General features: G+C 46.7%; 3 protein-coding genes across 8 annotated transcripts in view; 2 read left to right on the top strand and 1 right to left on the bottom strand.

Annotated features, from left to right (window-relative positions):
* Positions 1 to 6312, top strand: part of MICALL1 (MICAL like 1) — a 29645-nt gene extending 23333 nt beyond the window's left edge. Inside the window, exons 12-16 of the mRNA XM_025182550.3 lie at positions 2049 to 2139; positions 2651 to 2724; positions 3122 to 3236; positions 3788 to 3834; positions 4466 to 6312. Coding sequence (XP_025038335.3) covers positions 2049 to 2139; positions 2651 to 2724; positions 3122 to 3236; positions 3788 to 3834; positions 4466 to 4581 — 443 coding nt within the window. The 3' untranslated portion in view covers positions 4582 to 6312. The remainder of the gene's footprint in view (positions 1 to 2048; positions 2140 to 2650; positions 2725 to 3121; positions 3237 to 3787; positions 3835 to 4465) is intronic.
* C1H22orf23 (chromosome 1 C22orf23 homolog) lies at positions 640 to 18816 on the bottom strand. 5 transcript variants are annotated; one of them, XR_016350444.1, is made up of 8 exons: positions 18518 to 18632; positions 15511 to 15631; positions 13936 to 13998; positions 12937 to 13125; positions 9078 to 9281; positions 7957 to 8057; positions 2586 to 7641; positions 640 to 1446 (listed from the first exon to the last, which is right to left on the bottom strand). XR_016350444.1 is itself a non-coding variant. In XM_075937125.1 (7 exons), exons 2-7 carry the CDS (start codon positions 15620 to 15622, stop codon positions 7534 to 7536), a joined length of 777 nt encoding a protein of 258 aa, XP_075793240.1. In that variant the 5' UTR covers positions 15623 to 15631; positions 18678 to 18816; the 3' UTR covers positions 7347 to 7533. The 5 variants fall into 5 exon arrangements, 4 of the variants coding, with proteins under 4 accessions (XP_075793240.1, XP_025038348.3, XP_075793239.1 ...); XM_075937125.1 differs by lacking the exons at positions 640 to 1446; positions 18518 to 18632 and adding an exon at positions 18678 to 18816 and having other exon boundaries at positions 7347 to 7641; XM_025182563.3 differs by lacking the exon at positions 640 to 1446 and having other exon boundaries at positions 7347 to 7641; positions 9147 to 9281; positions 18518 to 18540.
* On the top strand, positions 18746 to 26692 carry POLR2F (RNA polymerase II, I and III subunit F). 2 transcript variants are annotated; one of them, XM_075937131.1, is made up of 5 exons: positions 18746 to 18879; positions 20168 to 20237; positions 21168 to 21298; positions 24378 to 24449; positions 26515 to 26692. In XM_075937131.1, exons 1-5 carry the CDS (start codon positions 18860 to 18862, stop codon positions 26603 to 26605), a joined length of 384 nt encoding a protein of 127 aa, XP_075793246.1. In that variant the 5' UTR covers positions 18746 to 18859; the 3' UTR covers positions 26606 to 26692. The 2 variants fall into 2 exon arrangements, with proteins under 2 accessions (XP_075793246.1, XP_075793247.1); XM_075937132.2 differs by lacking the exon at positions 26515 to 26692 and adding an exon at positions 24606 to 26503.
* Positions 26693 to 27775: the final 1083 nt, after the last annotated feature.

Below are 27775 nucleotides of genomic sequence, written 5' to 3'. Positions count from 1 at the left end.
AGAGCCTGCCTCTGGCACCCCTGCCTCTCCTGCACCCCAACTCCCTACCCAGGTCACCATCCCAACCCTTTGCAACCCTTTGCCCCAGGTCACAACTCCCTCCCAGATCCTGTACCCTTCCAACACCCTCCCCCAGGACAGAATCTTCTCCTGCACCCAAACACTCTCCCAGATTCTGCACCCCAATCCCCTGCCCCAGGTCACCACCCAAACCCTCTGCAGTCTGCACCCCCTTTTTCCCTTCTCTCAGGTCACAATTTCCTCCCAGACTTTGCACCTCCTCCGAGAGCCCCTTCCCCAGGCCAGAATCCTCTCTTGCACCTATACTCCCTCCCTGATCCTACATTCCAATACCCTGACCTAGGTCACAACTACCTCCTTCACCCAAACTCTCTCTCAGACCTCACACCGTCTCCTGCACCCCAGTCCCTTACCCCATGCGCCTTTCTGTGCCCAGCCTCCATCCTAGACCCTCCATTTCCTCCACAGAAAAGTGTGGCCCTTGTCCACTTTCCAAAATCTTGGAGTGGCCCCCCACCAAAAATTATTGCTCACCCCGTTCTAATCCCAAAGGATCAGCCACATTCCCAGGTCAATTTATATCTCAGATTTTACCCAAAAGAGCATACTGTGCCAATATTTTAGAATCTAAAATCTAAAGGTTTATTAATTAAAAAGAAAAAGAAAAGGCTGAGAGTAAAATTGTTAAAGGAAACAAATTACATACACCAATTGCAAAGTTTTTGGTGCAGCCTTGTAGCAGAGGTGGAATAATCTGCTGTTTTATAAATCTCTGGAATACATCCTTAGTTAGGATGAGTAATCAGTCCAATTCATTGCTCAATTCATAGCAAAAATGCTCCTGAAGTGATAGGCTGGAATGAAGACAAAAATGGAGGAATCCCTAAGGCCCTTTTTATACCCTTGCCCAGGAGGGAGGGAATTCCATTGTTCTCCTTGTGTGAAAGTAAGCCCCAGATGGAGTTGTCAAATGAGCAAGTCACCTGTCCATGCATGGCTCCATAGCAGCCATTGCTTACATGCTGGTCTGAATGTTCACAGCAAAGTTTTAAGATGTGGATTGACACTACGTGGGGTGCGTTGTCAGTGAAGTACTGCTATTCACTGGACTAGCAGTCCTTTCAAAATAGGTTGGCCAGTCCTCCTGCTGAGATCTCCCAGAAGCAAACATTTGAAATACAAGTACATAGTCAATACTCATAACTTCAAATATAAAATTGATACATGCATATGAGCAGTAGAAACAGAATCAGTGAACCGTAGGCTTTCTGTAGACATCTCACTTGGCCCACTTTGCACAAGATTTGGTGCAAATGTATAAGTGTGATTGCAACAATGTTTTGCATGTTCATATCCAAATCCAGTAACATCACAGAGGGGAAGAAGAGATGTTGTGTCACAGAGGATGTAAGGGCTGTACTACCCCTGTTATGGAGGAAATGAGAAAGAAGAAGTAGTAATAATATGCTCTCTGCTGAACGTTAGGGTGTTGAGTGTTAAGGTAAAGGGACTTGAGTGGGGAAAGGGTGGGTTCATGCCAGCTGGCTTGGGGTATGAAGAAATTGGACTTGTACCACCACTTTTCTATGGGAGGCTGAGAACTGTTTGGTTCACTCCACCTCCCCATGTGTTCAGGCATGGGATGAGGTCAGATTGATTATAAATGTCTCCTCCTCCTCCCCTGCCCTGGCCTGCTGTGTTGTGTGGGCAGAAAGCACTGGGGAGTGTCTCTAAATTCTCTGAAGCAAAATGCAGGACAATGTAGCACTTTAAAGACTAACAAGATGGTATATTAGATGATGAGCTTTCGTGGGCCAGACCCACTTCCTCAGATCAAAAAAGTTTTTGATCTGAGGAAGTGGGTCTGGCCCACGAAAGCTCATCATCTAATATACCATCTTGTTAGTCTTTAAAGTGCTACATAGTCCTGCATTTTGCTTCAGCTACCCCAGACTAACACGGCTACATTTCTATCTCTAAATTCTCTCTCTCTCTCTCTCTCTCTCTCTCTCTGATTTGACTGGCAGACACTCCTGAGGACAGCCTGCTGGTGGACTGGTTCAAACTCATCCATGAGAAACACATGCTGGTGCGCCGTGAGTCTGAGCTCATCTACATGTGAGTAGGGGGAACACACTGAAACAACTGCCTCCAAAGCTGGGGAGGATGGAAGAGCCTCCCTATTCCCACCTGAAATGCTTTACCAGAAGGCTCTGGTAGGCTTCCTGTTTATGGGTGTGGTTAGAGACCTATGAAGATATGGACATTTTGTCCACATGTACTTGGAACTGACTCTGACACTTGGGCTACAAGAGCTATGGGCTTCCCCATAGGCAGTGATCCTGCAGCATTCCCCACAGCACCTCTGCCTGGAAAAGGCTGTGAGCATCTTGTAGCCCCCACGCCTATGTCAGTCTTGACTGGATGAGGTTGGGACTAGCATTGCTGGGAATATGGCCACGGCTCCTGCTCTTTCACGGCAAGTCTCCTGGGGGGCAAGGCTAAGGTCACAGTTGTTACTTTCAACCCTGACCCCTCTGGAGATGACTTCCCAGAGAGGATACCTGCTTTCCAAAGGGTTCTCTGAGCCTTGCAGTGGGTTTGTGATGATGCTTTTCTTTCCTCGCAGTTTTAAGCAGCAGAACTTGGAGCAACGTCAGGCTGATGTGGAGTACGAACTGCGGTGTCTTCTCAATAAGCCTGGTAAATCTCTCTGTACTAGTGAAATACCACCCTGGGCAGGTTCTCGATCTCCCCAGTATCATCATGCCTTCAGTCGTAGCTGGTTCCTGGGCAAAAGGGTCTAAATGGAACATGCCTTCGATGTATGTTAACACTTCTCCTTAACTGGCTGCAGGATGGCTATTTGGTAACATGAGACAGTCTCTGCCTAGCACCAGTTCTGGTATAGACTGCACTCCCAGCCCCCGTATGGAGTAGCCATCATTCTAACTAGCGTGGAGGTGCAGAGAGCCGTTTGCTAGGCTCAGAATAGTAATTAAATCCAGGTCTCTTGTATGGAACTGTGGACCCGAGTCTGGGGCTCCTTGCCGAAGGGAAATGTAATCATTTAACTCCCTGTCTTTTCTGGGGTGTGTAGCTAAGGACTGGACCGATGACGACCGAGAGAGGGACAAGGTGCTGATGCAGGAGCTGGTCACCATTATTGAACAACGTAATGCCATTGTCAACTGCCTGGATGAGGACCGGCAGAGGTAACATGGCAGAAAGGGGGAGATCTGGCCAAAACCCAACTGCCTGTTGGAGTGACACAATAGAGACGGTGCAGGCCAGGTGTACGGGGTGAACATGTACTATGTGGCACAACACCACACTGCTACTGTTACTGACAGACCTTCCTGAGGGTCCCCCGATCCTTGTTTTTGTAAATGGATGCTATTGACTTGTGGGGATGGGGTATGTGTGTTTCTCTGGATGATGTCTGGTGTGGTTCGGGATCTTAGTGTATATATGTTTAAATGATTAACCGATAAGCCTGGTCTTATCAGTTAATCTAAATGACTACATGCAGCAACCCCTTCCCTTGCTGCCTCTGATACAGAGGCAGCAAAGGGGGGCAGGCAGGAGCTGGCTTAAAAGTCAGCTCCTTACGAGTGCCGCTGGTGAATGGGGCGACCGGCTGAAATCTACTCACCACAGGCCCTGCCAATGACCATGTCAGTCCTGAGCAGTAGGGAGCATGTCTCTCTCAACAGTGACATGTCCTCTGACTGGAACCACTCAACAGTTTCTCACTTTCTTTCAGAGAGGAAGAGGAGGATAAAATGTTGGAAGCCATGATTAAAAAGAAAGGTAAGAAAGTGAATGGGAGGGGAGCCACATTCCAGTAGTGCTAGACTTCAGAATCCTGGCTTTTCAATCCTGCTCCCAAGGAGAAAGCAGAAGAACAAAGGGAATTAGTATAAATGCATGTGAACGTGGTCCGTCTGTCCGGGGATTTATTGTTTTATATAGGTTCTTATGTCACACCTATCACCTCAGTATCTTCCGCAAATGCTTTATGCCATCTGATTAACCCTGTCACGTTTTCTCCTCTCCTCCTGTCCCCAGGGGGAAAGTACATGCAGGGGAGCGTTTTAAAATGTATAGGTCATATACACACACCTTGCTATGTGTTTATGGGAGAGAAGGCAGGTCAAAGGAATGTGTTTTGCTCTTGGAGCAGAAGGTGGTGAGGTTTGTGAGGACCAGTTCTTGAGAAAGCTCTGTCTCCTGTGTCTAGCCACAGTGGTCCACATGAAAGTGTGTGTGTGTGTGTGTGTTTGTTCAGGCACTGCTGACTCACACAGATGTGTACATTCAATAGCTTTGCCCCAGTCTGCAGGCATCACACCTGTCTCTTGTGAATAGGCATTAGTCTGTGTACATCACCCATGGACTGTCTTCTTTAGCAAATAACCTTCCCTTGCAACTTTTCCTGCAGAATTTCACAAGGATTCTGAGGGCAAGAAGAAAGGAAAGTTCAAGCCCATGAAGGTGCTGAAGTTGCTTGGCAATAAACATGAATCGAAAAGCAAGTCACCCAAGGAAAAAAGCTAGAGCAGGAGAAAGCTAGAAGCAAGGATGGATGTACTGTTGTATGACTGCATCAGCCCTTCCCGTGGCTGGGTGGACACCTGCCACTGGGGCTTCTGCCTTCCACTCCTCTCCAGCAGCTGTACCTCCCCTCTCATCACCCCCCACATGCCAACGCTGACTCCTCCAGGGGAGCTCAGCTTTCAACCAGAGTCGTGGAGCCGCCCAAAAAAGAGGAGACATGGCAAGTCTGATCAACAATGCTTCCCCTTTCTAAGGCTGTGGGGAGCCTGATCAAAGGAGAAAAGCCACTATCCATAAGCCTTGGGGAGTAGGTGAAATAGCTTTAGGAGACATTATCCAGTTGTGTTGTTATTGTTATCTGTCTGAGTAAGTAAAGAATTTTGGTGTTTGTGGGAAACTTGCACTAATTGCCCCGTCCCTCACTCTAACTGTGATAGTCACACGTGCCTCGTACCCTCTCCCTTGGAGGACTGTACACAGTTGTCCCAACCCAACCTCCAGCTCTCTCCCTTACAGTCTAAATTCCCACTCTTAACTTTTATAAAAGACTCAGGGGCTTTTATTGGCACTAATGAAAACTAAAAGAACCCCCCAACTTTCCATGCCTCAAGTTCCTAAAAAAAAAAGTAACCTCTCTCCTGCTTGTGGAGGACACATGCCCCATGAGCTTTAGGGCTGGGTAGGAATGACAGGGCCAGAAGGAAAAAGGATTATGGTGAGTCCAATTGGACATAGCCAAGATATCCTACCTAGGACATCTAACCCTCACTGCTGCTGCTAAATAGACCCACTCTGAAGCTATTGAGGGGCAGGGAGGAAGAAACATTGTTTTTCCAGGGGAGGGGAAAAAAGTGCAAGACTTTATTCAGTGTCAGCAAGGTTGTCCTGTTACCTTGCTCACTAGTGCTGCTCTCTGCCAGCCTGGGGAGTGGGAAGGGGGGAAAACTCAGCTGGCCCTTCTCCAGCTTTGTCTGTATTTATATTTTTAAAGAGTGCAAAAGGGGGGATTGGGGTTTTCGATAGCTTCATTACTAGATGGATTCAACCCCACCCTGCTTTTTAAACCCATGTTTTATTTGTTGTGTGCGTGTGTTGGGAGGATGAGGAGAACATTCTTCCCTCCTTCCTTTTTTCTGCCTTCTCCATGGTTAGGAGCTATTTATTGAGCCGTTTGACTGGTCCGAGTTAGACACTGAGTTTTGTGGGTGTTGGTTGGTCAGCTGTTTATTTTGCCTTCTTATTAGTAGAGTAACTACCAGCCCAGAACAAACTGCTGCATTCTTTTTATAAAAATACTGCGGGTTTGACCCAAACTACTCTTGCTTCCAGCAGTGTCTTGGACTGTTGCTGGAGAATATATAGAAAGGGAACCCTGTTTACAAAACCATTGAGAAAGCTGAGTTTATCATTTTGCTCTCAGGGGCCACCGGTACTGGTTGGAGCAGTGTACTCAGCCTCTAGCTCACATTCTTGCAACCTTCAACTGGCTGACCAAGGAGCAGTGTCCAGCTTTCCATAGTCATCCATGGGGCGGGGGGATTCCATAGCAAAGCAATCCATTGGGTCTTGTCGCATGCGGACGAGCCACTGTTAAAGGCTGTTAGGATTGCTGCAGTCTGACACCCCCAATCCTGCTCTCTTCAGTATTTTGATTTGTAAACTGTTACACTGTACTAACTCTGGCATTGCCATTTATCTGCAGAAAAATAAAACCAGTGGAGTTAAAACATCTACTGCCACTCTGTGTCGCCTATCCTTATGTGTGCTGGAGTCATCTTAGGTACCTTGCTAGTTCAGTTGCTAGCATATACATCTCTTAATCTCCAGGCTATGGATTTGAGCCCAATGTTGAGTACTTGCCTGATTTGGTGGAGTACTGTTGACAATATTTCAGTCTCTGAACCTAAAAAAGGCGGAAAGTGAGGATTCCAGGATCTACCAGCAGCCCCTTCATTCAATACTACAGTAACTGGGTGAAATTCTTTACCCTGTGTTATGGAAGTTAGAAAAGATGATGTAATGATCCCTTCTGGCTTTAAAATCTATTAATACCTTGGCCACGCTACCTTTGGCCATGTCAATCATCAAGGTGCTCCCAAGGAACACAAAGTGAAGGCTCCTGGAACAGTCTCTCCTGCACCATGAACCCCAAGGTGAACTCGTCCCCTTGCCCAACCCGGGATAGAAGCATGTTTCAGTGTATGAGCAAGAGACAAGTTCCTGAACACAAGCGTGTGCACACACTCTCACCAAGAAGCAGTCAGATTAAAATCCAGGCTAATATTTATGTAAGGCAGTGTGGTTACTCCTCCCGCTCCAGCTCCACAACAGCAGCTGAGAGTTTACAAAGACTATGCTGATATGAGTGGCGATACAGATTCAGCAATGAGGAAATAAAGAACCCCATTAATGTTCAGTTTCCACCAGAAGTAACCAGAACCCCCCAGAGCTTGGGCCATATGGAAAAGAGACAAAGATTTTTCTTCCCGGACTTCGTTGCGCAGGTCAGCTTTGTTCTGACACCGTAAGGCATATGCCATAGGTAGAAGGAGACCTTGCTTCACCATGTCTCAGAGGCCACTGGAGGATGCTGAGGTCTTTTCATCTCCTCCTGGCCCCCCTCTAAAGGGAGGGAATCAGGCTAATTCTCTGATTTGGTTCACCCAGCCATAAAACCACTGCCTATAAAATCCACCCCTGAAGAAGGGAGACTAGTAAGTGTTGGTAAGATTTTGCAAAGACTTTCTTCTGGTCTATATCATGCATAAATAGTTACTGTCCTCTTGGGTTTATGCAACAAGTGCTACTGACATTGCTCTGAAAAGATCTGTCTTAGATGGACAGGCATAGATAGATCAAGTTCTGTGACCCTTCTATGGTAAAAGCCCAGCCCTGTTGGAAGGGCAAGGAAAGAAAGGGTGGGAATGGTCTGCTCTGGTGTCTGGTTTTGGTCTAGCTATTGAGATTAGATTTATTCCCACCAGGGACGAGGATTGTTGCCATTGCCTCTCTCATGTCTTTACTCCTCTTCTTATCGATAATCTCCATCTCCCGCAGTTTCTGCAAATAGCAAAGGTGAAGGGGTAAGAATGCCAGAAGCTCCTATTTCCTGTCAAACTTGAGACTGAAGGATCCTCTTCACCGGTGAAATTACATACAGAAATGATAGAGGGGCTGAGACCTCTCCCCCCTCCTTCCAAATCTCTTAAATTAATTCCTCTTTTTCTACCTCACCCCCTAAGAGAAAATGCTGAGCTCTCCTCTCAAATCTAGGCCACCTCTACATATTGGATAGAAACCTTAGAATCAGATTCTCCAACACCAAAGTTCCCTCAATCTAACCTGCTGGAGAGGTCAGATGGGTTCCCAAGGTACCTGTGAGATTTCAGTGAGGACAATCCCTCGATACTGCTTGCCCTGGCCCAGAGTCTCCATCTCTGCCAAGAATTCCTTCCTCTCCTGAATTTCATTCACCACTGAGCACAAAAGAAAGAGACATGGACAGAACCGGTCGAAGTGGGGATGCACCATCATTGCCTCAACTTTGAGGGGAGGAGGTAATATCAAGAACGACAATGACTTTGCCGCCCTCACCATAGAATCATAGCACCTCCCCCCTCATACACTTACAGATAGAAATAATCATCTCTATTCCTTTCTCCTCTGGCCTAAAGGAAATACAGCTGGATTCGGGGCTGGGGAGTGTTTGTAAAAGCTCATTTAGTGCAGTAGGATGTTGAGAATCACCTGAGGATTCTACATGCCAAACACAGCAGAGGTCCACTAAGGCCCAGTCTACATTAAAAGTTTTGCCAATTACGTTAGTTCGAAGTGTGAATAAACACCTTCCAAACTGATATAGCTGTGAGCAGTTATACTAGCCAAAAACTGTTTTTGCCAGTGTAGCTAATTTTATTTGGGGAATTGGTGCCAAAAGCACTTTTCTACTAGTATGAGCTGCATCTCCACTAGAGGGCTGTGTCTAAGCTGGCCAGTTTTTCTGGAAAATCAGCCACTTTTCCGGAAAAACTTGCCAGCTGTCTACATTGTCCGCTTGAATTTCTGCAAAAGCGCACTGAATTCCTACTGTAAGAAATCAGTGCTTTTTGCGGAAATACTATGTTGCTCCCGTTCGAGCAAAAGTCCCTTTTGCGCAAAACTTTTGCTCAAAAGGGCCAGTGTAGACAGCTCAGATTTGTTTCGTGCAAAAGCGCGTCTAGATTGGCCACGGCCGCTTTTTTGCAAAAAATGCTTTTGCGGAAAAGCGTCTGTACCAATCTAGATGCTCTTTTCTGCAAATGCTTTTAACGGAAAACTTTTCCGTTAAAAGCATTTCCGGAAAAACATGCCAATCTAGACTTAGCCGAAGAGTTTGCTGGCATAGCTATGGTACTGTACTACTGATATACCTACATAGACAAACCATTTGTGTCTAGATAATGTGTAATCCACCACCTGCCATGACAAATTTCAGTTCGCTAGTGCATGAAGCTCACCACCCTGCCTTTTGTCAGGGGCCAGTATGTAAGGCTTTCCTTTGGGCTTGGGCCTGTTTTCATACATACGTTCTTCAAACCGGTCAGGTTCAGGAATTTCCTTTTCCTCTGTGGGCACTGGCTTCTGCTGTGTCTTGTGTTCCACCATGTCCTTTCCAGTTGCTAAGATATTCTGGAGCCTTTCCTTCTCCCTCTCTAAGTCACCTATAGAAGATGAAGAAAACCAATTTTTGGTAGACTGAGACAGAAGTACAATCCCCTGGCCAAGGTCCTGCTGAGAGCTGTGCCTGGACGTACACAGCTGGAGAGTCTATAGAAGTAATTGCACAGGAAGTACAGGGCTTTAGAGGTGACAGACCAATAAGTCTAACATCGGTACCAGGCAAATTAGTTGAAACTATAGTTAAGAACAGAATTGTCAGACACACATGAACGTAATTTGTTGGGGGAAAGTCAATGTGATTTTTGTAAAAAGAAATCCTCCTCACCAATCCACTAGAGTTCTTTGAGGGGGTCAACAAACATGTGGACAAGGGGGATCCAGTGGTTATAGTGTACTTAGATTTCCAGAAAGCCTTTGACAGAGTCCCTCACTAAAGGCTCTTAAGTAAGGAAACAAAGGGTAATGGTCAGTTGTGAGACTGGAGAACAGGAACTATTGGTGTCCCCCAAGCATCTATATTGGGACCAATCCTATTTACCATTTTCTCCAGATCATTTGTAAACAGTGAGATGGCAAAATTTGCAGATGATGCTAAACTGTTCAAGATAGTTAAGACCAAAGCAGACTGTGAAGAATTTCAAAAGGATCTCACAAAACTTGGTGACCGGGCAACAGAATGGCAAGTGTATTTTAATGTTGATAAATGCAAAGTTCAGTAATTCCCCATTTAACATGTGCCCGCTTAACATGTTTTCGTGATAGCATGATTTTTTTTTTAGGGAACGTTTTTTGAGTTACACAACCGTCCCCAGAATAACACGATTTCCCCAGCTGTCCCATCGCCGGCAGCTGTGCAGGACTTCCCCTGCCTCCCTGCAAAGCAGCAGAGGGTTCGCTGCTCGCTGCACTGTTCCCTGGTAACCCCCCCTCGCCTGACACAGTGCAGGTCCCAGCAGACTCATCACAGGGGCATACTCCCAACCCAATCCCTCTCCTTTCTCCTCCCCTTCCCTTTCCCAGAGCCAAACACCTCTCCTCCCTGCTGTAACCCAGTCCCCTTTTTCCCCCACCCTTTTGTCCTGGTCCCAACAGTCGCCACCGCTTGAAACGCAACCCCCACCTTTTCCATTATTTTCAATGGGAAAATTGACCTCACATAACACGTTTTCACTTAACATGATCGTTTTCTGAAACATATCTATAGTGTTAAATGAGGAATTACTGTAATGCACATTGGAATAAATAATCCCAACTATACATACAAAATGATGGGGACTAATTTATCTATAATCAGTCAAGAGAGTTCTTGGAGTCATTGTGAATAGTTCTCTGAAAACATTTACTCAATGTGCAGCGGCAGTCAAAAAAGCAAACAGACTGTTAGGAATAATTTTAAAAGGTTAGAGAATAAGTTGGAAAATATCTTATTGCTTCTATATAAATCCATGGTATGCTCACATCTTGACTGCATACAGATGTGGTTGCCTCATCTCAAAAAAGATATACTGGCACTGGAAAAGGTTCAGAAAAGGACAACAAAAATGATTAAGGATTTGGAATGGGTGTCATATGAAGAGAGATTAAAAAAAGACTGGGACTTTTCAGCTTAGAAAAGAGGAGACTAAGGGGGGATATGCTAGAAGTCTATAAAATCATGCCTGGTATGGAAAAAGTGAATAAGGAAAAGTTATTTACTTGTTTCCATCACATAAGAATTAGGGGTTTCCAAATGAAATTAATATGCAGGTTTAAAACAAACAAAAGGAAGTTCTTCTTCACCTAGAGCACAGTCAACCTGTGGAATTCCTTGCCAGAGGATGCTGTGAAAAACCAAGACTTTAACAGGGTACAAAAAAAGAATGAGATAAATTCATGGAGGTTAGATCCATCAATACTTATTAGCTAGGATGAGTAGGAATGGTATCCCCAGCCTCTGTTTGTCAGGAGTTGGAAATGGATGACAGGAGAGGGATATCTTGATGATTACTTGTTCTGTTCACTCCTCCTGGGGCATTTGACATTGGCCACTGTTGGCAGACAGGATACTGGGCTAGATAGACCTTTGCTCTGACCCAGTATGGTGTTCTTAAATATCTATTATGGTACATACATCTCCATTCCCATCTTATCTACAGCACAAGCACTATTGTAGGGGTTGGCAATCTTTTCAAACCAAAGAGCCAAACTACATCAAAATTCAGATTGTTTTGGTCAACAAAGAGCCAGTATAAGAATAAACATTTGCATGATTGAAAATATACAACTTAATATTATAGATAATTGACATGGTTAATAATAGCATAAATGAAACAGTGTACAGGCAGTCCCCGAGTTACGCGGATCCGACTTAAGTCGGATCCGCAGTTACGAATGGGGTTTGCTCCGCGTCTCCCTGGTCTGTTGGTCTCCAGCAGACCAGGGAGATGGGGAGCAAAGCCTCTGAGGACGCCGGCAGTGGGACAGCTGCGGCGCGTCTGGGCTGTCCCGCTGCCCGCGTGCTCCGCGGCTTTGCTCCGCGTCTCCCTGGTCTGCTGGTCTCTGCAGAGTTGCTCTGCTCCGGGCTTCCTGGAATCAGCCGCTGATCAGTTTCAGCAGCAGCAGCTGACTTGGGGACGCCTGGGGTTCTTAAGTTGAATCTGTATGTAAGTCAGAACTGGTGTCCAGATTCAGCCTGTTGAAACTGATCAGCGGCTGATTCCAGGAAGCCCGGGGCAGAGCAACTCTGCGTTGGGCTTCCTGGAGTCAGCCGCTGGTCAGTTTCAGCAGCGGCTGAATCTGGACGCCAGTTCCGACTTACATACAGATTCAACTTAAGAACAAACCTACAGTCCCTATCTTGTACGTAACCCGGGGCCTGCCTGTACTCACAGATTTTATTTAATAGGACTTCTGCTAGGTGGTGGGAAGGTGCAGAAGCAGGCTGGGGCAGGTGTCTGGCCTTGGGGAGAGGGGGTAGGAGCAGGGTGGGGGTGCAGGGTCTTGGGACAGGGGGTTGGGGAATGCAGGGTCTGGACAGCACTTACTTGCTTTTGTGCCCCATACTGCTCTCCGGCTCCCAGTCCCAGACATGGCTTCTTACTAACCAATGGAGCAGCAGGAAAAGCCTCCAGGCAGCATGTCTGTGCGCTGCTGTTCCCCCAGCTGGGGGAGGGGGAATGTGCACACATGGAGTTGTTTGTGGCTCTGTTTCTTCCCTGATCGTGTAATGAGGCTCAAGGCTTTCTCTACCCCTCCCCTGGCAGAAAGCTGGCACTGGCTCCAATCTTGTAGGGGGCACAAGGCTGGAGCATAAGCTCCTTGTTGGGAGGCGAGGGGGGAGCAAGGAGGGACTGAGCTTGAGCTGCGAGCCACATCTGGCTCACAAGCCATAGGTTGCTGACCCCTGCACTACTGATACTGTAGTGGCAGCAAAAGTGCCAGCAATATTTACATCAGGGATCTGATACCATCTATAAGCCATAAAGTTATGTGATAATTGGTTTGAATACAGTAAAGTGACACCCTACTCTGCCACTGAGTCACCCAGCCAGCATGGTTGGGAGGTGATCATCAGTGAAGATAGGCACTGTCAAAAGTCTTCTCATAGCTGTGGCTTTTGTGCACCTGCCAGTGGATTAGCGAGAAGGAACAAGGAGGTTAGAAAGCAGAGAAAGAGAGGAGGCAAAACTGATCCCTTAGCAGAATTTGCTCACTTACGAGTGGCCCGAGGCTTGAATTTTTCTCGGCTGTAGGCATCGCCTGCTCGGCAGATCTCGGCAGGTCGGAGATGAGGTCTGGCCAACAGACTGACCGAAAGACAAGGCTTTGGTGGAGAAGATGCAGGCTCTGCAAACTGTGGGTCTTTGCTGGATGTGGGGTTGCAGCGAGTGGGGAGGGAAACACCTCCTGGAAAGAAAGGGAGAACAATGGCAAGTTAGGAACAGCAGAGTCTATGGCCTGGGCCACATAATGCAGTTCCAGTATAACAGGTCTCATTCCCTGGACAATTATGTGGGGGGAAACCCCATCCAGTCCTTCTAAAGAAAGTTAATAGCTACCAAATTTTGCCTTAAATTATGGTGATTAGATGGGGGGTTCAAAAGAGAAAGACTGCACTCCATGGGTACGTCTACACAGCAGCGCTATTTCGGAATAACTGTAGTTATTCCAAAATAACAAAGAACACGTCTACACTACAAGCCTTTATTTTGAAATAATGTTGAGCTGGAGGACTTCTTACTCCGACCCATGTAACCTTCATTTTACGAGAAGTAAGGGAAGTCGAAAGAAGACTGTTCTTCCTTTGACTTCCTGCTGTGTAGACAGCGCCTAATGCCAAGTTAAGCTATTTCGACTTAAGCTATGCCATTGACGTAGCTGAAGTTGCATAGCTTAACTCAACTTATAGCCCTGCCATGTAAATGTACCCCGTGAGAGTAGCCTCTATTGTTGTGGAATGATGAAAGAGATGAGAACAGCTGTGGTAAACCAAATGTTGAAAAGAAGGGAATTGTTAGCCCACCCTCATTTCTTGCCTTTTGGTTTCTTCCCCTTCCACCAGTCTATAGGTAAAAATCCTCTGTAAAAAGAATGATCTGTGTATCTGGGTCACATGAATGCTTCATCGGGTTAGGAGCAGGAGATCAATATGCAGTAAGCAGAAGGCAGCATGTGTGTGTGTTGGTTGCAGGTGGACAAAGCTGAGGCATCACTCACGTTTCATGCAGTCTGTGAGGTGGCGTTTCTGGAAATTGGTAAGTTTGGATTCCTCCATCATCACTGAAATGAAAAAAAAAATCTTTAAAGACCCCAGCCTGAGAACTCAGCAGAAACAGCACGAGGAACTACCTGTCTACTTTAGACAACCAATACAGAAGAAGGGAATGACTTTGGCAGAAATTCCATATTTGTAATAAAAATCCTTTGATTCATGATTTGTAAAGTATTTAGGCTGCGAATTTCAGATGTAAGTGCCTAAAGTTAGTTTACTAAATCCATGTTATGCACCTAAATAAGTGCCTAATTTACAAAAGTACTGGTGTTCACCTTCATAAAAAAGGAAACACTGTCTTTGAAAATGATGTGTAAAGGCAGTGGTAGAGGTAGAACCGTTCTCCCAAACTTGAAAGCAAATGAGAACAGCATTTGCAGTAACTCTGTCTAGCAAGGGAACTAGTTAAACAAGCTATGGAGCCTAATCCTTTAGCTGATCATCAATTAGGGGATCAGGATGGCATTACCCATGTGGCATAGTCATGTGGAATTAGTACAACAAAGGGATTTTATGTTATCTACTTTGGTTACAGTTGGAGGAGGGATACAGAACTAGGTTGTTATTTAGTATGTTGTAACACCCCTAAGTGTGCTTGAGTATCATGTAAAAATCCAGAGAGACAGATAGATTGGATAAGATAGGCACTTTATAGGAAATATATACAAGACAGGTTCCTGTCCTGAAAAGCTTATATACTAAATGCTGGATAGGAGATGTAAGAATGTATCAGAGAGCAAGAAAGGGAAGGGTGATGAATGGCATGGGTTATGGTAATAGAATAATACTTTCAGTCAGTTTAGGCAGATACACATTCTAAACCACTGAACTGTATATATGGGGGAAAGGATACTGCCAAGGGGGCAGAAAGACTTGCCGGGCCTCTAGGCAAGGTGTGTGTCAGGCGCTCCAGAAAGGGCAGGGCTGGCATCAGCCAGTCCTTAGCAGTATATAGACTGTGCCACCCCTCCATCCCACCAGCCCTCAGAGCTATCCAGAGAGTGCTGTGCAGGACTCTGGCCACCATCACTGCTGTGAGCCCTGGGCCCTTTGGAATTGCCAGGCCCTGGGGGCAGTTGCTCTCTTTGCCCTCCTTGTCAGCAGGCCTGGGTGCTGCAGGAGTCTTTAGGAGTTAGTGAATGAGGTAAGGAAGAAGGAGAGAATGGATTTAGGAAGCGCATTCCAAGCATCAGGAGCAACATGAGTTACTAATGTTTTTTCTATTCTAGGTAAGTTCTTTTACCATCCTAATCACTGTAGTACCTGGGCACCTTCCAGTAGTGCATCAAATGATGTGACTAACATCTGTTAGATGTGGTTCATTCTCTCTTTCATCTTCTTCACAGGTGGAGGAGGAGGGGAATTGTGTGAGCAGTAGAGTTTTTTGGATTGTTTTTTAAAATGTGCAAACTGCTGCTATAAATGGAACAATGATCCAGTGAAGCGGGAAGCATGATACAAATTTAAGGAGGTGTGTGTCAAAGACCTGTTCACTGTTCTCCATTCAATCTTCCTTTTACCTTTCAACAGCTCTTTTGTTTCTTGTCCATACTGAGTTATCCCAGGAGAATGCCAGAAACCGGCTCCTTTTGGGACAGCTGGCACTTTTCTTCTTCCCTCCTGGGAAGACATTGTGAAGCCCTGTAAATGACAGTGAGGCCAGGAGTCAGTAAATCATATTCAACTTCTAATGAGTCAACTCAAAAGAACATTCTCTGTTCATGGCCCTCGATCATTCTAGAATCCCATTACTCAGTCTCTATTAATTCAAAGTCAACCTTAATACTTACTTAGATATAGCTAATCTATTGAAGCCTTGACCCCTGAAAAGTTACTGAGGGAATCTCCCATGCCCTCTTTTTATTTTCCTCTGTTGTGATGACAAAATTACTTCAAATTAAGAAAGGTGGTAAACCCCAGGAACGTACCAGTCATATTAACCACTACGTAGACTGGAATACCTTGACAACACAAATTAATGTGCTGTAATTTTAGCACAAATAGACATACCCAGACAAGTTTTAATCTACTGAGAGCAGGCAACAATGGTAGTGAAGCTGTGGGAGCATGGATTTTAGCATGGTTTGCAATCCAAGCATATACCAAGGGTTCCCTGCAGCCAATTAGTGCTAGTATTGTTAGCCTGCACTGCAGCCCATGCCACCATATTTTCACTGTTATGGTTACCCTGTAAGGTCAATTAAAGCTAGTGTGGGTATGCTTACCCGCACTGCAATTACACCTTTCTTTGCAGTGAAGCCATACACTGGGATGCATGAGCTCAACACATTTACATGCTTGATCTCAGAACATGACACTTCCTCTTCAGAGGGAATAACAGATTTGATGCCTGTCCTCAACCTGCTCCAGCACCCTACTTCCTGCCCAGACTCCATACCCCCACTTGCCTCTGCACACTACCACGTACCCAGACCCTGCACCCCACCCTACTCCCTAGCAGGCGTCTCCTGCACAATAATCCCCTCATTTTTAGCCCCACCTCAAAGCCTAGGGGCCCCCACAAAATCTACTAGCCCCAGACCCCCAGAAGAATTAATCCAGTCCTGGGGGAGAGCCCTGAGCCTTGCCCCTTCCACAGGGCTGGAGTTTGAGAGGAACCCTGGTGCCCTGAGTTGCATGAGTGAAGGAAGTGTAAATTTTTTCTGCTGCTCAATTGAGGGCCACATCAGTTGGGGGGAGGGGGGGAGTTGGCTTCTCACTTGTGTGTTGGTCCTTGACTTATTTTTCTGTGGGTCATTGGCCCCTGACCCAAAAAAGGTTCCCCACTCCTGCCATATATATCTTAATTTATGCTGATTTGGGCTGTAATCTTCAAGGACCTTAGCACTGTCACACATACAAACACATGGGCTGCGTCTAGACTGGCATGATTTTGCGGAAATACTTCTAACAGAAAAGTTTTTCCATTAAAAGTATTTCCGCAAAAGCACATCTAGATTGGTACAGATGCTTTTGTGCAAAAAGTGCTTTTGCGCAAAAGCATCCGTGGCCAGTCTAGATGTGATTTTGCGCAAGAAAGCCCCGATTGCCATTTTAGCCATCGGGGCTTTTTTGTGCAAAACAGTTCTTCCCTGTCTACACTGGCCCTCTTGTGCAAGTATTCTTGCGCAAGAGGGCTCTTTCCTGAGCAGGAGCGTGAAAGTATTTGCGCAAGAAGCACTGATTTTGTACATTACAAAGTCAGTGCTCTTGCGCAAATTCACACGGCCAGTGTAGACAGCTGGCAAGTTTCTGCGCAAAATCTTGCTAGTCTAGATGCACCCATGTACTTTCCCACTAGTCAACTCATCACCACAGGCTGATGGGGAAATATCCTTCTCCCTCCCCATGGGGTGCAGCAATGTAAGTTTATTTCACATCTGTGATACCACAGATGACATCACTATCCAGTTACATAGAGAAGATACCCTGCTCCACACACAGTGCAGTGCCCCAGTGGGATACTCCTCACACCTTGGCACAATGCAACAGGAAGCTGTCCTACCACCCCCACACTGCATTGCCACAGAACAGTTTTCAAACTATGAGTTGTGACTCAGTACTGGGTCATAGAATATCAGGCACTGGGTCTTGCTGCAGGGGGATCAGGTGATCAGTGGAGGAGCTAAGGCCTGCCCTTGCTCCTCCACTGCAGATTGCACTGTGCCCCAGAAGCAGCCGGCAGCAGGCCTGGCTCCTACGTGGGGGATGGGTGGCGGGAGGGCACACAGGGCTCTGTGAATTGCCCCTGCCCTGAGCACTAGCTCCGCACTCCCACTGGCTGGGAACCTGCTGCTGGCTGCTTCTGTGGCATGGCATGGTCTGTGGTTCCATGAGAGGCAGGAAGCTTGGTTTGGCACCCCCACTGCACTGCTAACTGAAAGGAGCTCAAAGTAAGCCTCTCCTGCTCCAGCCCTGACCCACCCCCAAAGCCTGGGCCGCCTCCTATACCCCAAAGCGCTCATCCTCAGTGCCACCCTGGAGGCCATACCGTACTCAAACTATGCTGGGTCGCAGGCATCAACAATTTTCTTCAACTGGTTCATGACAAAAAAAGTGTGAAAACCACTGACATAGATGACTGGTGCCAGTCGGGGGAGGGGTTGCAAGGAGGGCCTCCCAGAGGAACAGAGAGCGGGTATGGGGGGCACCCCATTTAGCAATTACAATTTTGACAGGAGCACCCCATGACTGCTACCGTGAGTCACCTATGATGCAATGCCATGAAACAACACCTACCCAGCCCATTGCGTAATGCAGTAGGATGATGCCCAGGCCCCCCAGAGCGATGCAATGCAGCAACACACTAACCCAACAAGGCCAGGCCCAGGACCTCCCTGTGAGGATGCCTCGTCATGGCCCCACTCACGCCCAAGGGTGCCAGGCTGTTAGGGGCACAGGCCCTCTCCCACAGAGGGGGGTGCCCAGGCAGAGTCAGCGCCTGGCAGTGTAATGCCCCCTTCACGGGGGTCTCGCCACCCAGCGCCCAATGGGAGAGGACGCCTATAATACGGTGACGTCACACACGAAGCTGTGATGCAATTGATGGTTAGAACGAGGCGCCAACGTCATCTTCCAGTCTCCATGGAAACCCGTGCTGGTCCCTGATTGGCGGGCGGCCTGGGCCCAACCCGGAAGCGCGGAGATTCGGGAGTTCGCAGCGATTCAGTCGCTTCAGCCTACTCACCCGAATTAGCGCCTCCCGTTGCCATGGAGATCCGCTCCGCCACCCGCTTCCGCTTCCGCTATCCCTGACCCCGGAAGTCGCTGCTCGGAGAGCTCATCGGCCGCTCTCGTGGGTTGCCTGCTCCGTCGTCACCTGGCGGGTCTGCGGTTGGTGTCGCGAGAGTCTCGCGCCGGGCCGGAAGCATGTCTGACAACGAGGACAAGTGAGAAGGAGGCGCCGTGGCTGGGGAGGCGGGTCCGACCCCGGCGGTGAAGGGCCAGGCCGCAGGCGGGTCCCGGCCGGGCAGGAGGCGGCCCAGGGAAATGGGGTGGAAGGGGATTCCGGGGCGGCGCGTGACAAAGCGGGGGGTGGGGCTGGGAAGCAGGTAGAGTGGTGGGGCAGCGGGCCGGGGGGGGGGGGCGTGGAGCCCTGCAGGGGAGGGGCAGCGGGCCGGGAGGGGGGGGGGCGTGGAGCCCTGCAGGGGAGGGGCAGCGGGCCGGGAGGGGGGGGGGGCGTGGAGCCCTGCAGGGGAGGGGCAGCGGGCCGGGAGGGGGGGGGGGCGTGGAGCCCTGCGGGGGAGGGGCAGCGGGCCGGGAGGGGGGGGGCGTGGAGCCCTGCAGGGGAGGGGCAGCGGGCCGCGGGGGGGGGGGGGGAGGCAGCAAGGCTGCATTGGAATCTCCACAGTGGGGGTGTCTAGGCTACGGGGTTTTGTCGACGAAACTCTACCTGCGTCTGCGCTGCTGCTGAGTTCTGGCCACGTAACGTTTGTCGAACTCAGCAGTTTTGTCGGTGGCTGTAAACCCCATTCTACGAGGAATAAGGCCTTTTGTCAACAGAGTTCTGTCGACAGAAGGCGTTATTGCAGCTACGCTGTCCTTTGCGTCTACACTGTCATGTCGACAAAGAGGCTTGCTTTGTCGACAGAACTGGATGTAGTCTAGACGCTCTGGGTACGTCTAGACTACACGCCTCTGGCGACAGAGGCATCTAGATTAGGCTATCCGGCATAGGAAGATGAAGCGGTGATTAAATAATTGCCACTTCATTTAAATTTAAATGGCTGCCACGCTGAGCCGATCAGCTGTTTGTCGGCTCAGCGCGGTAGTCTGGACGCTCCGCGGTCGACATCAAAGGCATTTGTCGACCTCCCAGGTATGCCTCATGGGATGAGGTTTACCTGGGAGGTCGACAAATGCCTTTGATGTCGACCGTGAGCATCCAGACTACCACACTGGGCCGACAAACAGCTGATCGGCTCAGCGTGGCAGCCATTTAAATGTAAATGAAGTGGCGATTATTTAATCACCGCTTCATCTTCCTATGCCGGGTAGCCTAATCTACATGCCTCTGTTGCCAGAGGCGTGTAGTCTAGACCTGCCCTCTTTGTCGACAGCATCTGTCAACAAAACTTCTGCCAACAAAAGCCTGTAGTCTAGACATACCTTGGGTGGCGGCAGCAAGTAGGTTGGGCTCTGGCTGTAGAGTGATAAGTGACCTTCTGTCACCTGCAGCTTTGATGGTGATGACTTTGATGATGTGGAGGAAGATGAAGGGCTGGATGATTTGGAGAATGCAGAGGAGGTTAGTGCTCAAACCCTTCCTCCCCAACAGCTCTCTGCTTAGCCCCTGTATGGTTCGCAATGCCTCCTTTTTTATACAGCATTTTCATTTTCCCCAAACCACTCTGAGTTCCTGTCCTGCTGGGAGCTAGTTACTGGGAATGGCAGTTGTCCCTATGATGGCACTGCAGGGTGCGGGCTCTTGGAGCACTTGTCTGCCATAAAAAATATGGAGAAAAGTTGTTCTTTCTTCCACAGAGGAAAGGACCAGAGGCAGTGGGTTCACAGTACAGTATAGCAGATTTAGATTAAGGAAAAACTTCCAAACAGTAAGAACAGCAGGGCAATAGAACAGACTGACTGGGGAGGTTGTGGAAGCTCCATCACTGGGCGTAACTGTCAGTCTTGGATGGTTTAGAACAGGGGTAGGGGACCTAAGGCCCCAGGGTTGGATGTGGCCTCCAGGTTGCCTGGATCTGGCCCCCAAAGCCCAGGGCTCTCCCCCAGCATTGGGGAGCCCTCGCTGATGCTCCAAAATCTAGCCTGGAACCCCATAGACTCTGGTGTGCAAGGGGAATGTGGGTCAGCGGCCCTCAACCCTAAAAAGGTCCTCCACTCCTGGTTTAGATACAACAAATCCTGCATCTTATCAGGGGTTAGACTAAATGACGCTGGTGGTCCCTTCTAACTCTGTGATTCTATGATCTTGATCGCATTGCACTCTACAGAGTGAGACACTAGGAATGGGAATAGAATCCAGGTCTTGGTAACCTAATATTAATCAGATAAATGCACTTCCCAATTGGATGTTTGGTTGTTCTTTACTCAAAGTACTTTTTTGGAATTCTGTGTAGACTTTTTAAACTTTGATTCCAAAGTCTGAGAAAATCTATTAAGGACCCCCAGCTCCTTCAGTATGCTTACAATAGCTTATATTCCTTTATTTCTTCAGGAGGGTCAAGAGAATGTAGAAATCCTTCCATCTGGAGAGAGACAACAGGCAAATCAGAAGCGGATCACGACTCCATATATGACCAAATATGAGAGAGCCAGAGTCCTGGGCACTCGTGCGCTCCAGATAGCGTAAGTACACTTGTTCCACCCCCAGCCTTGGCATAGGCATCTCATGGCATTTCAAAATGTTTTTTCCGTGTTTAAGTTACTTTCTTACTATTCGTGATCTTCCATAGCTTTGTGGATTCTCCACCTGCCCTGCGAGGTGAGGTTCTGTATGACATCTGCAAAATGGAAATGGGAACTTGAGTCTCTGCAGCCTACTAGAGCATTATACCCAGGATAGTGCTACTGATGGCATAGCCTTCATTTCACCTATCTTGGTTGTTTAAAAGTGGGAGGCATTTCTCATCTGTAATCAGAGCTTTCTGCTAAAGGCCAGGGAAGGGTGGGAGTAGTGTTCTAGGTGTGTCTCCTTCCTTTCCCAAGGGGAATCCAAACTGTGCTGAAAAGCTCAGGATGTTTACAAAAGCCAAGACCCAGAGGAATTTCTATGATATTTGTTGATGAAGTTCTCGGATTGTAGAAAGTATGAACAGAAAACATATACCTAATTTTTTAGACTGCAATTATTTTGGGGGCAGGGACTGTCATTTACTGGCTTGGGCAGCAGTTGGAACAATGGTGCCCAGCATAATTAGCTTCCCAGCATTATCACAGTCTAAATGTTGCTTATGTACCATCCCACCTGCTATCTGCTTTTTTTAGTTCTCTGTAGAGTAGGTTTGTTTAGTTCTCTGCCTAGGCTTATCGGGTAGAGTCACTACTTGGATTGTTGCTCCTCCCCTTGCGGCCTCTGTATCAGAGGCAGCAAGGGGAAGAGAGCAGGAGCCGGTGCTTGGGGGAGCCAACTTAAGAGCTGTGGGGCTCTTACTTACAGTTAAAAGGCAGAGGTGCAGGATAGCAAATGCCTCACCCCCTTTATTGACTAATCAGGTAGTTGATGGAAATTCCATCAACTACTCAATTAGCTGATTAATTGAAATTTAACACTCCTGCTGTCTAGTCCCATTTTAAATTATGCAGGTCAAGGATCTTTCATTTCTTGGGAGACTGTACCTCAATGTTGGGAAAGTTTATATCCATCTGAAATCATGCCATTGCTTGTTTTCATCCTGTTACTCCTGCTTATACTCTTTCAGATCACTCAAAACAATTCTTCTCCCTTACACTTTACAGATAATTGCAGGTGCCTATTGAATCTCTCCTTAGTCATTGCTTCACACAGCTACTATTTGCCTAGCCATTGCTTAGCAAAGCCATTCTTTGCATGTTTTTTTAATTTGCTGAAAGGCAAAAACAAAAAAAACCCCAAATCTGCTGCCTGTTGCTATATTATCTACTCCTAAATAATGGAGTCTTTAATTCCAATTCTAGGCCAGCAGCATCCCCCAGTGGCCAAGTCCACATGTACAGTTGAACCTCAGAGTTGAAAACACCTCGGGAATGGGTTTTTCATAACTCCAAATTGTTCGTAGCTCACCTTATCAAATTTTATGGTTCTTCTTCAAAAGTTTACAGCTGAATATTGATTTAATATAGCTTTGAATCTTTAGCGTGCTGAAGAAAAATGCTGCTTTTCCCATTATTAAACATATAAGCCATTAATAATAAAGCACTGCATTATTTACTTTTTCAATTTTTTTGGTCTTTTCATACTTCTACAAGTTGAATCTCTCTAGTTCAGCACTCCCTGGTCCAGCAATATCTGTTGTCTGGCATGATTATAATTAGCCAGATGTCCACTTATGGGTGTGGTCAAGTTTCCTGTAGTCCCACAAAGTTTGTTTATAGCCACCAGTCCTGGCTCTCTGAGTTCTGTGCTGTTGTTTAATTTACACTTAAATTACTTCTGAGAGCCTGGTAGGCAATGGAAGTGTTGGTAATGCTGCTAGACACTATTGACCTTCTGTGGTCTGGCAAATTCTCTGGTTCAGCACCGGTCAGGTCCTGAGGGTGCCAGACTAGAGAGGTTCAACCTGGAGTTCCAAATGAGGTATGTGGTTGACTGGTTACTTTGTAAGTCTGAGATTCTTTGCAGTGGTGCACAGCCTGTAGGGAGACATTTTGTTTACTTTTGCTCACATGGAGGGTTACCAGATTATACTGGTTTCCATGTGCATAGTTTTTTTTCCTATTGGTATTATTAAAGTAACACACATGATGTGAGGTGCATGCTGCTTGCACACAGCATTGACTGTAAGAGCTGCATACTCCCTCTGCATCCAATCAAAGTTTTGCTATGGTTTAGTCAGCAAATTCTAGATACACAAGCGCAGTTAGCAAAACTAACGTATCTCAGGAGACTATCTTGGTTATGACAACCTTGCAGCTCACTGAGATGGAAAGCTACTCATGTGGCCCACTCACTAGCTTAGGTTGCCCATCACTGTCCTGCTGTAATCGCACATGCTTCCTTTGCTGCCATCTCTTAAAAGGAGACATCAGGATAATCCCCATCTTTTATGCTCTGCTCCCACAACCCCTCCAAAGAGATGTTAAATTTTCAGTAATAAAATTTTGGGGTTAAAAAAAGAGCGCCTCTCTTCCCCCAAAACAGGATCTGCAAGATACTGAGCATCTCAGCCATACAACAAATCCAGGGGGTTTGGAGGTGGGGGGATGATTTCAGTGTGCCTTTTATTGACTAATTAATGGTATGTATTACTGAGTTAATTTTGGAGTCGCTGTTTCCTATCCTCACATTGAAATATGCCAGGAAGTGACCTCTCAAGGGCTGTGGGCTTCATTGTGAATCTCAAATCCCAGACTGTGAGCAAAGATTGAGGGAAGGGCCATGAAACGCATTCATCTCTAAACTTGCACCGTGTCACTAACTGCCAGACACGCTCCTGCCACAATAGGAGAGGGTCTTGACATAAGAGAAATTGCTGAGGAGCTTTGTTCTCCAAGCCCCTGCCACAATAGGAGAGGGTCTTGGCATAAGAGAAATTGCTGAGGAGCTTTGGTCTCCAAGCCAAAGGAGACTTTACAAATCAGAATTGGATCTGTCATTCTATCCTTCACACTCTGCTGGACTTTATCTGGGTAACAGACATGTTTGTGAAACAAGTATGCCCACAGGCTTTACCGTATTTCTCCCACTCCTTTCCATCCCCTTCGTGATTGTGGATATTCTTCTTCTTAGGATGTGTGCTCCAGTTATGGTAGAGTTGGAAGGAGAGACAGACCCTCTTCTGATTGCAATGAAAGAACTCAAGTAAGTCCTGGGGATTTTGACAATAAAGTGCGTCTTAGAGTGACATTCCCCTCCTCAACACCCGAATGATAAGGGTTTATTTCCATTAGTTCCTGAGCTACAGTTTGCGCACTCGCTTGATGACAATGAACAAATACAATCTCCATGTTCATGCAGGCAGTCTGTGTTACTCTGAAAAAGGTTTGTGGCTAGACTGGAATTCCTGGCCTGGGAATATGAATCCCCTTCCTCTTTCCAGTTCGGAACCTGTTCCCCGCTTGCAGGTAGCTTGGCTGTCTGTATTCTGCAGTCCTACAAGCATCTCCGAAGTTCTCCTGGTTAGCAACATTTTCCTGGTTTGGTTTTAATTCACTTTTTTTTCTTGAATGGGATTCTAAGGGCCCCATTGTGAACTTGTTGGGATTGGATAAATTCTTGATTGGAACTGATTCGCATGTAGCCATTTGGATACATTCATATTTGCATGCATTTCATCTGAAAAAATGTTAATAGATGAAAATGACTACAAACACATGGTGGCCACATTAAGAAATCCCTGACTCCCTTCATCATTTTTTTTTTTCCCTGCATTCTGTTTCTTCCTCTCACCCAATTTCTTATGCCATAACTTCTGAGGCATAAGAGAGAAACATGAATACACACCTAGTAGCTGCCTAGCCGGATGCCCGCCTCCTTTCTCATAATGGAGCCTTTCATTGGTATCTGGATACTGACACATCATTTGAATTTCAGCATACTCCATAGAAGTGGATTTATCTCATCCCTTTTCATCATCTTTCTGTATATCATCTCATATCTGTCTATGTGAAGGTTATGGATGGAGGCTGTTGAAAGTGATGGGTCATAGCTCACCTTCATGCAGAACTTCTGCTAACCCAGAGTTCCTAGCATACTGGGCCATCAAATAGCAAAGGGTACCCCACTTGTTCGTCATGCATTGTTTTTTTTTTTTTAAAATAGAATTTTTATGCTTTAATTCATTGTAGTTTGTCCTGCAAACTTTACATCCTCAAGAGAGAGCCTTATCTTAGCTGCATTCCTTCCCCTTTATAAGCATCCAGTACCACCTCAGCTTATGCTCATGTCAGAACTCCTGAAACAACCAGAGTTGGTTCTGGTCAGTGCTAGTGTGCAAGACCTGGAAAGGAATCAAAGGTGTTGTAGGAAGTAGTGACTGTTTCTCAATAGGGGGTGCTCTACCCTCAGTCAGTACCAAGTCAATGCCTTAGCACAGTACTAATTGAATGCTTTGCTAACATAGAGGCTATCTTTTGGATGAGGCTTAAAACCATTATTCTGAGTGTGTGTGATCATTAAAGGTCCCATGTTACTTTTCACAAACTGTAACATTGTGAACCTCGGGTCCTGGCCCAATTCCAGTCTGGTTAATTATATTCGGCTGACTTAAAAATCCCTCATGAAATTGAATTCAGTGTTTTCTAACTTGAATTGTGATGCACACTGTTGCTGGGCATTAGCAGCAGCTGTATTCTGACTTAGGTACCCATTTTTGGTGGTGGTGGTAGTGGTGGTAGAAAGGATCTCTATTCTCTACATGCTTAAAATATATCAAGAGCTTTGAATAAAGAACATTAACCCAGTGTCTGTTATTTATGACATTCTTCATAACTCTCATTGGGTTATCTGAAGTGGTTTGTGGAGAACTCATCACTGTGGGTTTCCCATCAAAACAGTAGATTCATTTTTCAGTTCCATTGACTCTCCCACATGCCTCTTGGGATGCGCAGTCTCTTACCATTGTGACGTTCAATGGCTTTAGATTGCAGTGCTGAATTCCTACAATGGAAACAAAGTGCTGGGCTTCCTCAATTTTTTTGTTACTTTGAGCTTGCTCAGCGCCTTGTAAGATCTGACCTTTCAAGGGAAAGAGCTTTCACTCTAATACTAAATCATGAGCACACAACTGGTACACCTGAAATCTGCTAATGAAACAAAACCAGTGAGTTACCAACTCTCACCACATGGTACATCTGAACTTCTGGAACTTGCTGAGGGTGTAATTAAAGTGCTGGCATTTCCATTTACCTCTCTGTCCTTCCTTCAGAGCTCGGAAGATCCCCATAATCATCCGCAGGTACCTGCCAGATGGAAGCTATGAAGACTGGGGTGTGGATGAGCTAATTATCACAGACTGATCTGCATCCTGTAAATGTCCCCGGTTTCTTCTCCTGCAGATGCTTTTATTTTTGTGTATATTTGTGTAAATAAATAATAAAACCCCATTTTATAGTAAATTGTGGGTTTTTCCCCCTTCAGTCTGCTATGCCTGGGAGGAGATGATTTCTTCCTGTTTTCCATCAATTTAGATCTGTAGCTATTTCTTCGCTCTGTCTCAGTCTGCCCGGTCTTCTCTCTTCAGAAGCATCGTGTCTGTCGGCATGCTGTTAGGCTCAGTGAGCAGTGTGAGGTGCCTTTCCGTCAGTGCTTCTGCCTCAGAAGCCCTATGCCTATAAGCTACTGTAAAGATGGAGGGGAGCCGCTCGTCCCCCTGTTTAGTTGCTCCTTGTCATATTAAATCTTTGCTCTATAAAAATGATCCTGCAGCTGTCTAGCTTTCCCTTGAAACAATTACCAGACCTCTGCCCACACCCCTTTTTACAACAGCCAGGGGTTGGAGTGGAGGAGACACCTTCAGTGCCTTCTAGTAGACAGCAGGGCCTTTGTGCCCTAGAGCAGGTTGCCGTGGAAACCCCCAATTTCCTCTGATCAAGGCTGGCTCTGGGGGCTTCTCAGGAGTATCATAGAGCGGTTCTCATCAAATCCCCCATTGTTTCCCCACTCCTGCCCCCCACTTCTTATCAATCACCAGGATCCCCTTTCAGTGGCAATGCCCCAGCAGGAAGCACAGTTGCCGACCTGAATCGCCACCAACTGAGAACCTGTTCAACAACTAGGCGGAGTCTGTGCTTCTACTACATACACAGTTGTCCCCTCTCCCCATAAGTCTACAAATGCCATTAACAGTTTGAAGTTTTTTTAAACAGTCTCACTGGTTTAGGTGACCTTGTCCTTTAAGACAGCAGGAATTACGTTAACTTTCACTGTTGACGTGGTCACGGGGAGGAGCACAAATAGGGGCCCACTTCTCTGCTGCTAAGAGACACTGTTTCTTCATGGTAAAGTCCTCATGGGCCTAAAGACTGCTGCTGGCTCTAGATTTTGCTCTGAAGCCTTTGTGTGCAAGGACTTCAGCTCTAGAAGCGAAAAAGGCAACAGGAGGGTAAAACAGCGAGTGCCTCTCGTTGGGGCTGATTGTGTTATTAAAAATTGCCCTTGAGTTTAAAAAAACTAAACTACCTCCACCC

This window comes from Pelodiscus sinensis, chromosome 1 (genome assembly GCF_052426305.1).
Source record: "Pelodiscus sinensis isolate ZL-2025 chromosome 1, ASM5242630v1, whole genome shotgun sequence".
Lineage (NCBI taxonomy): Eukaryota > Metazoa > Chordata > Testudines > Trionychidae > Pelodiscus > Pelodiscus sinensis.
This window is presented reverse-complemented; position numbering and strand designations above follow the sequence as displayed.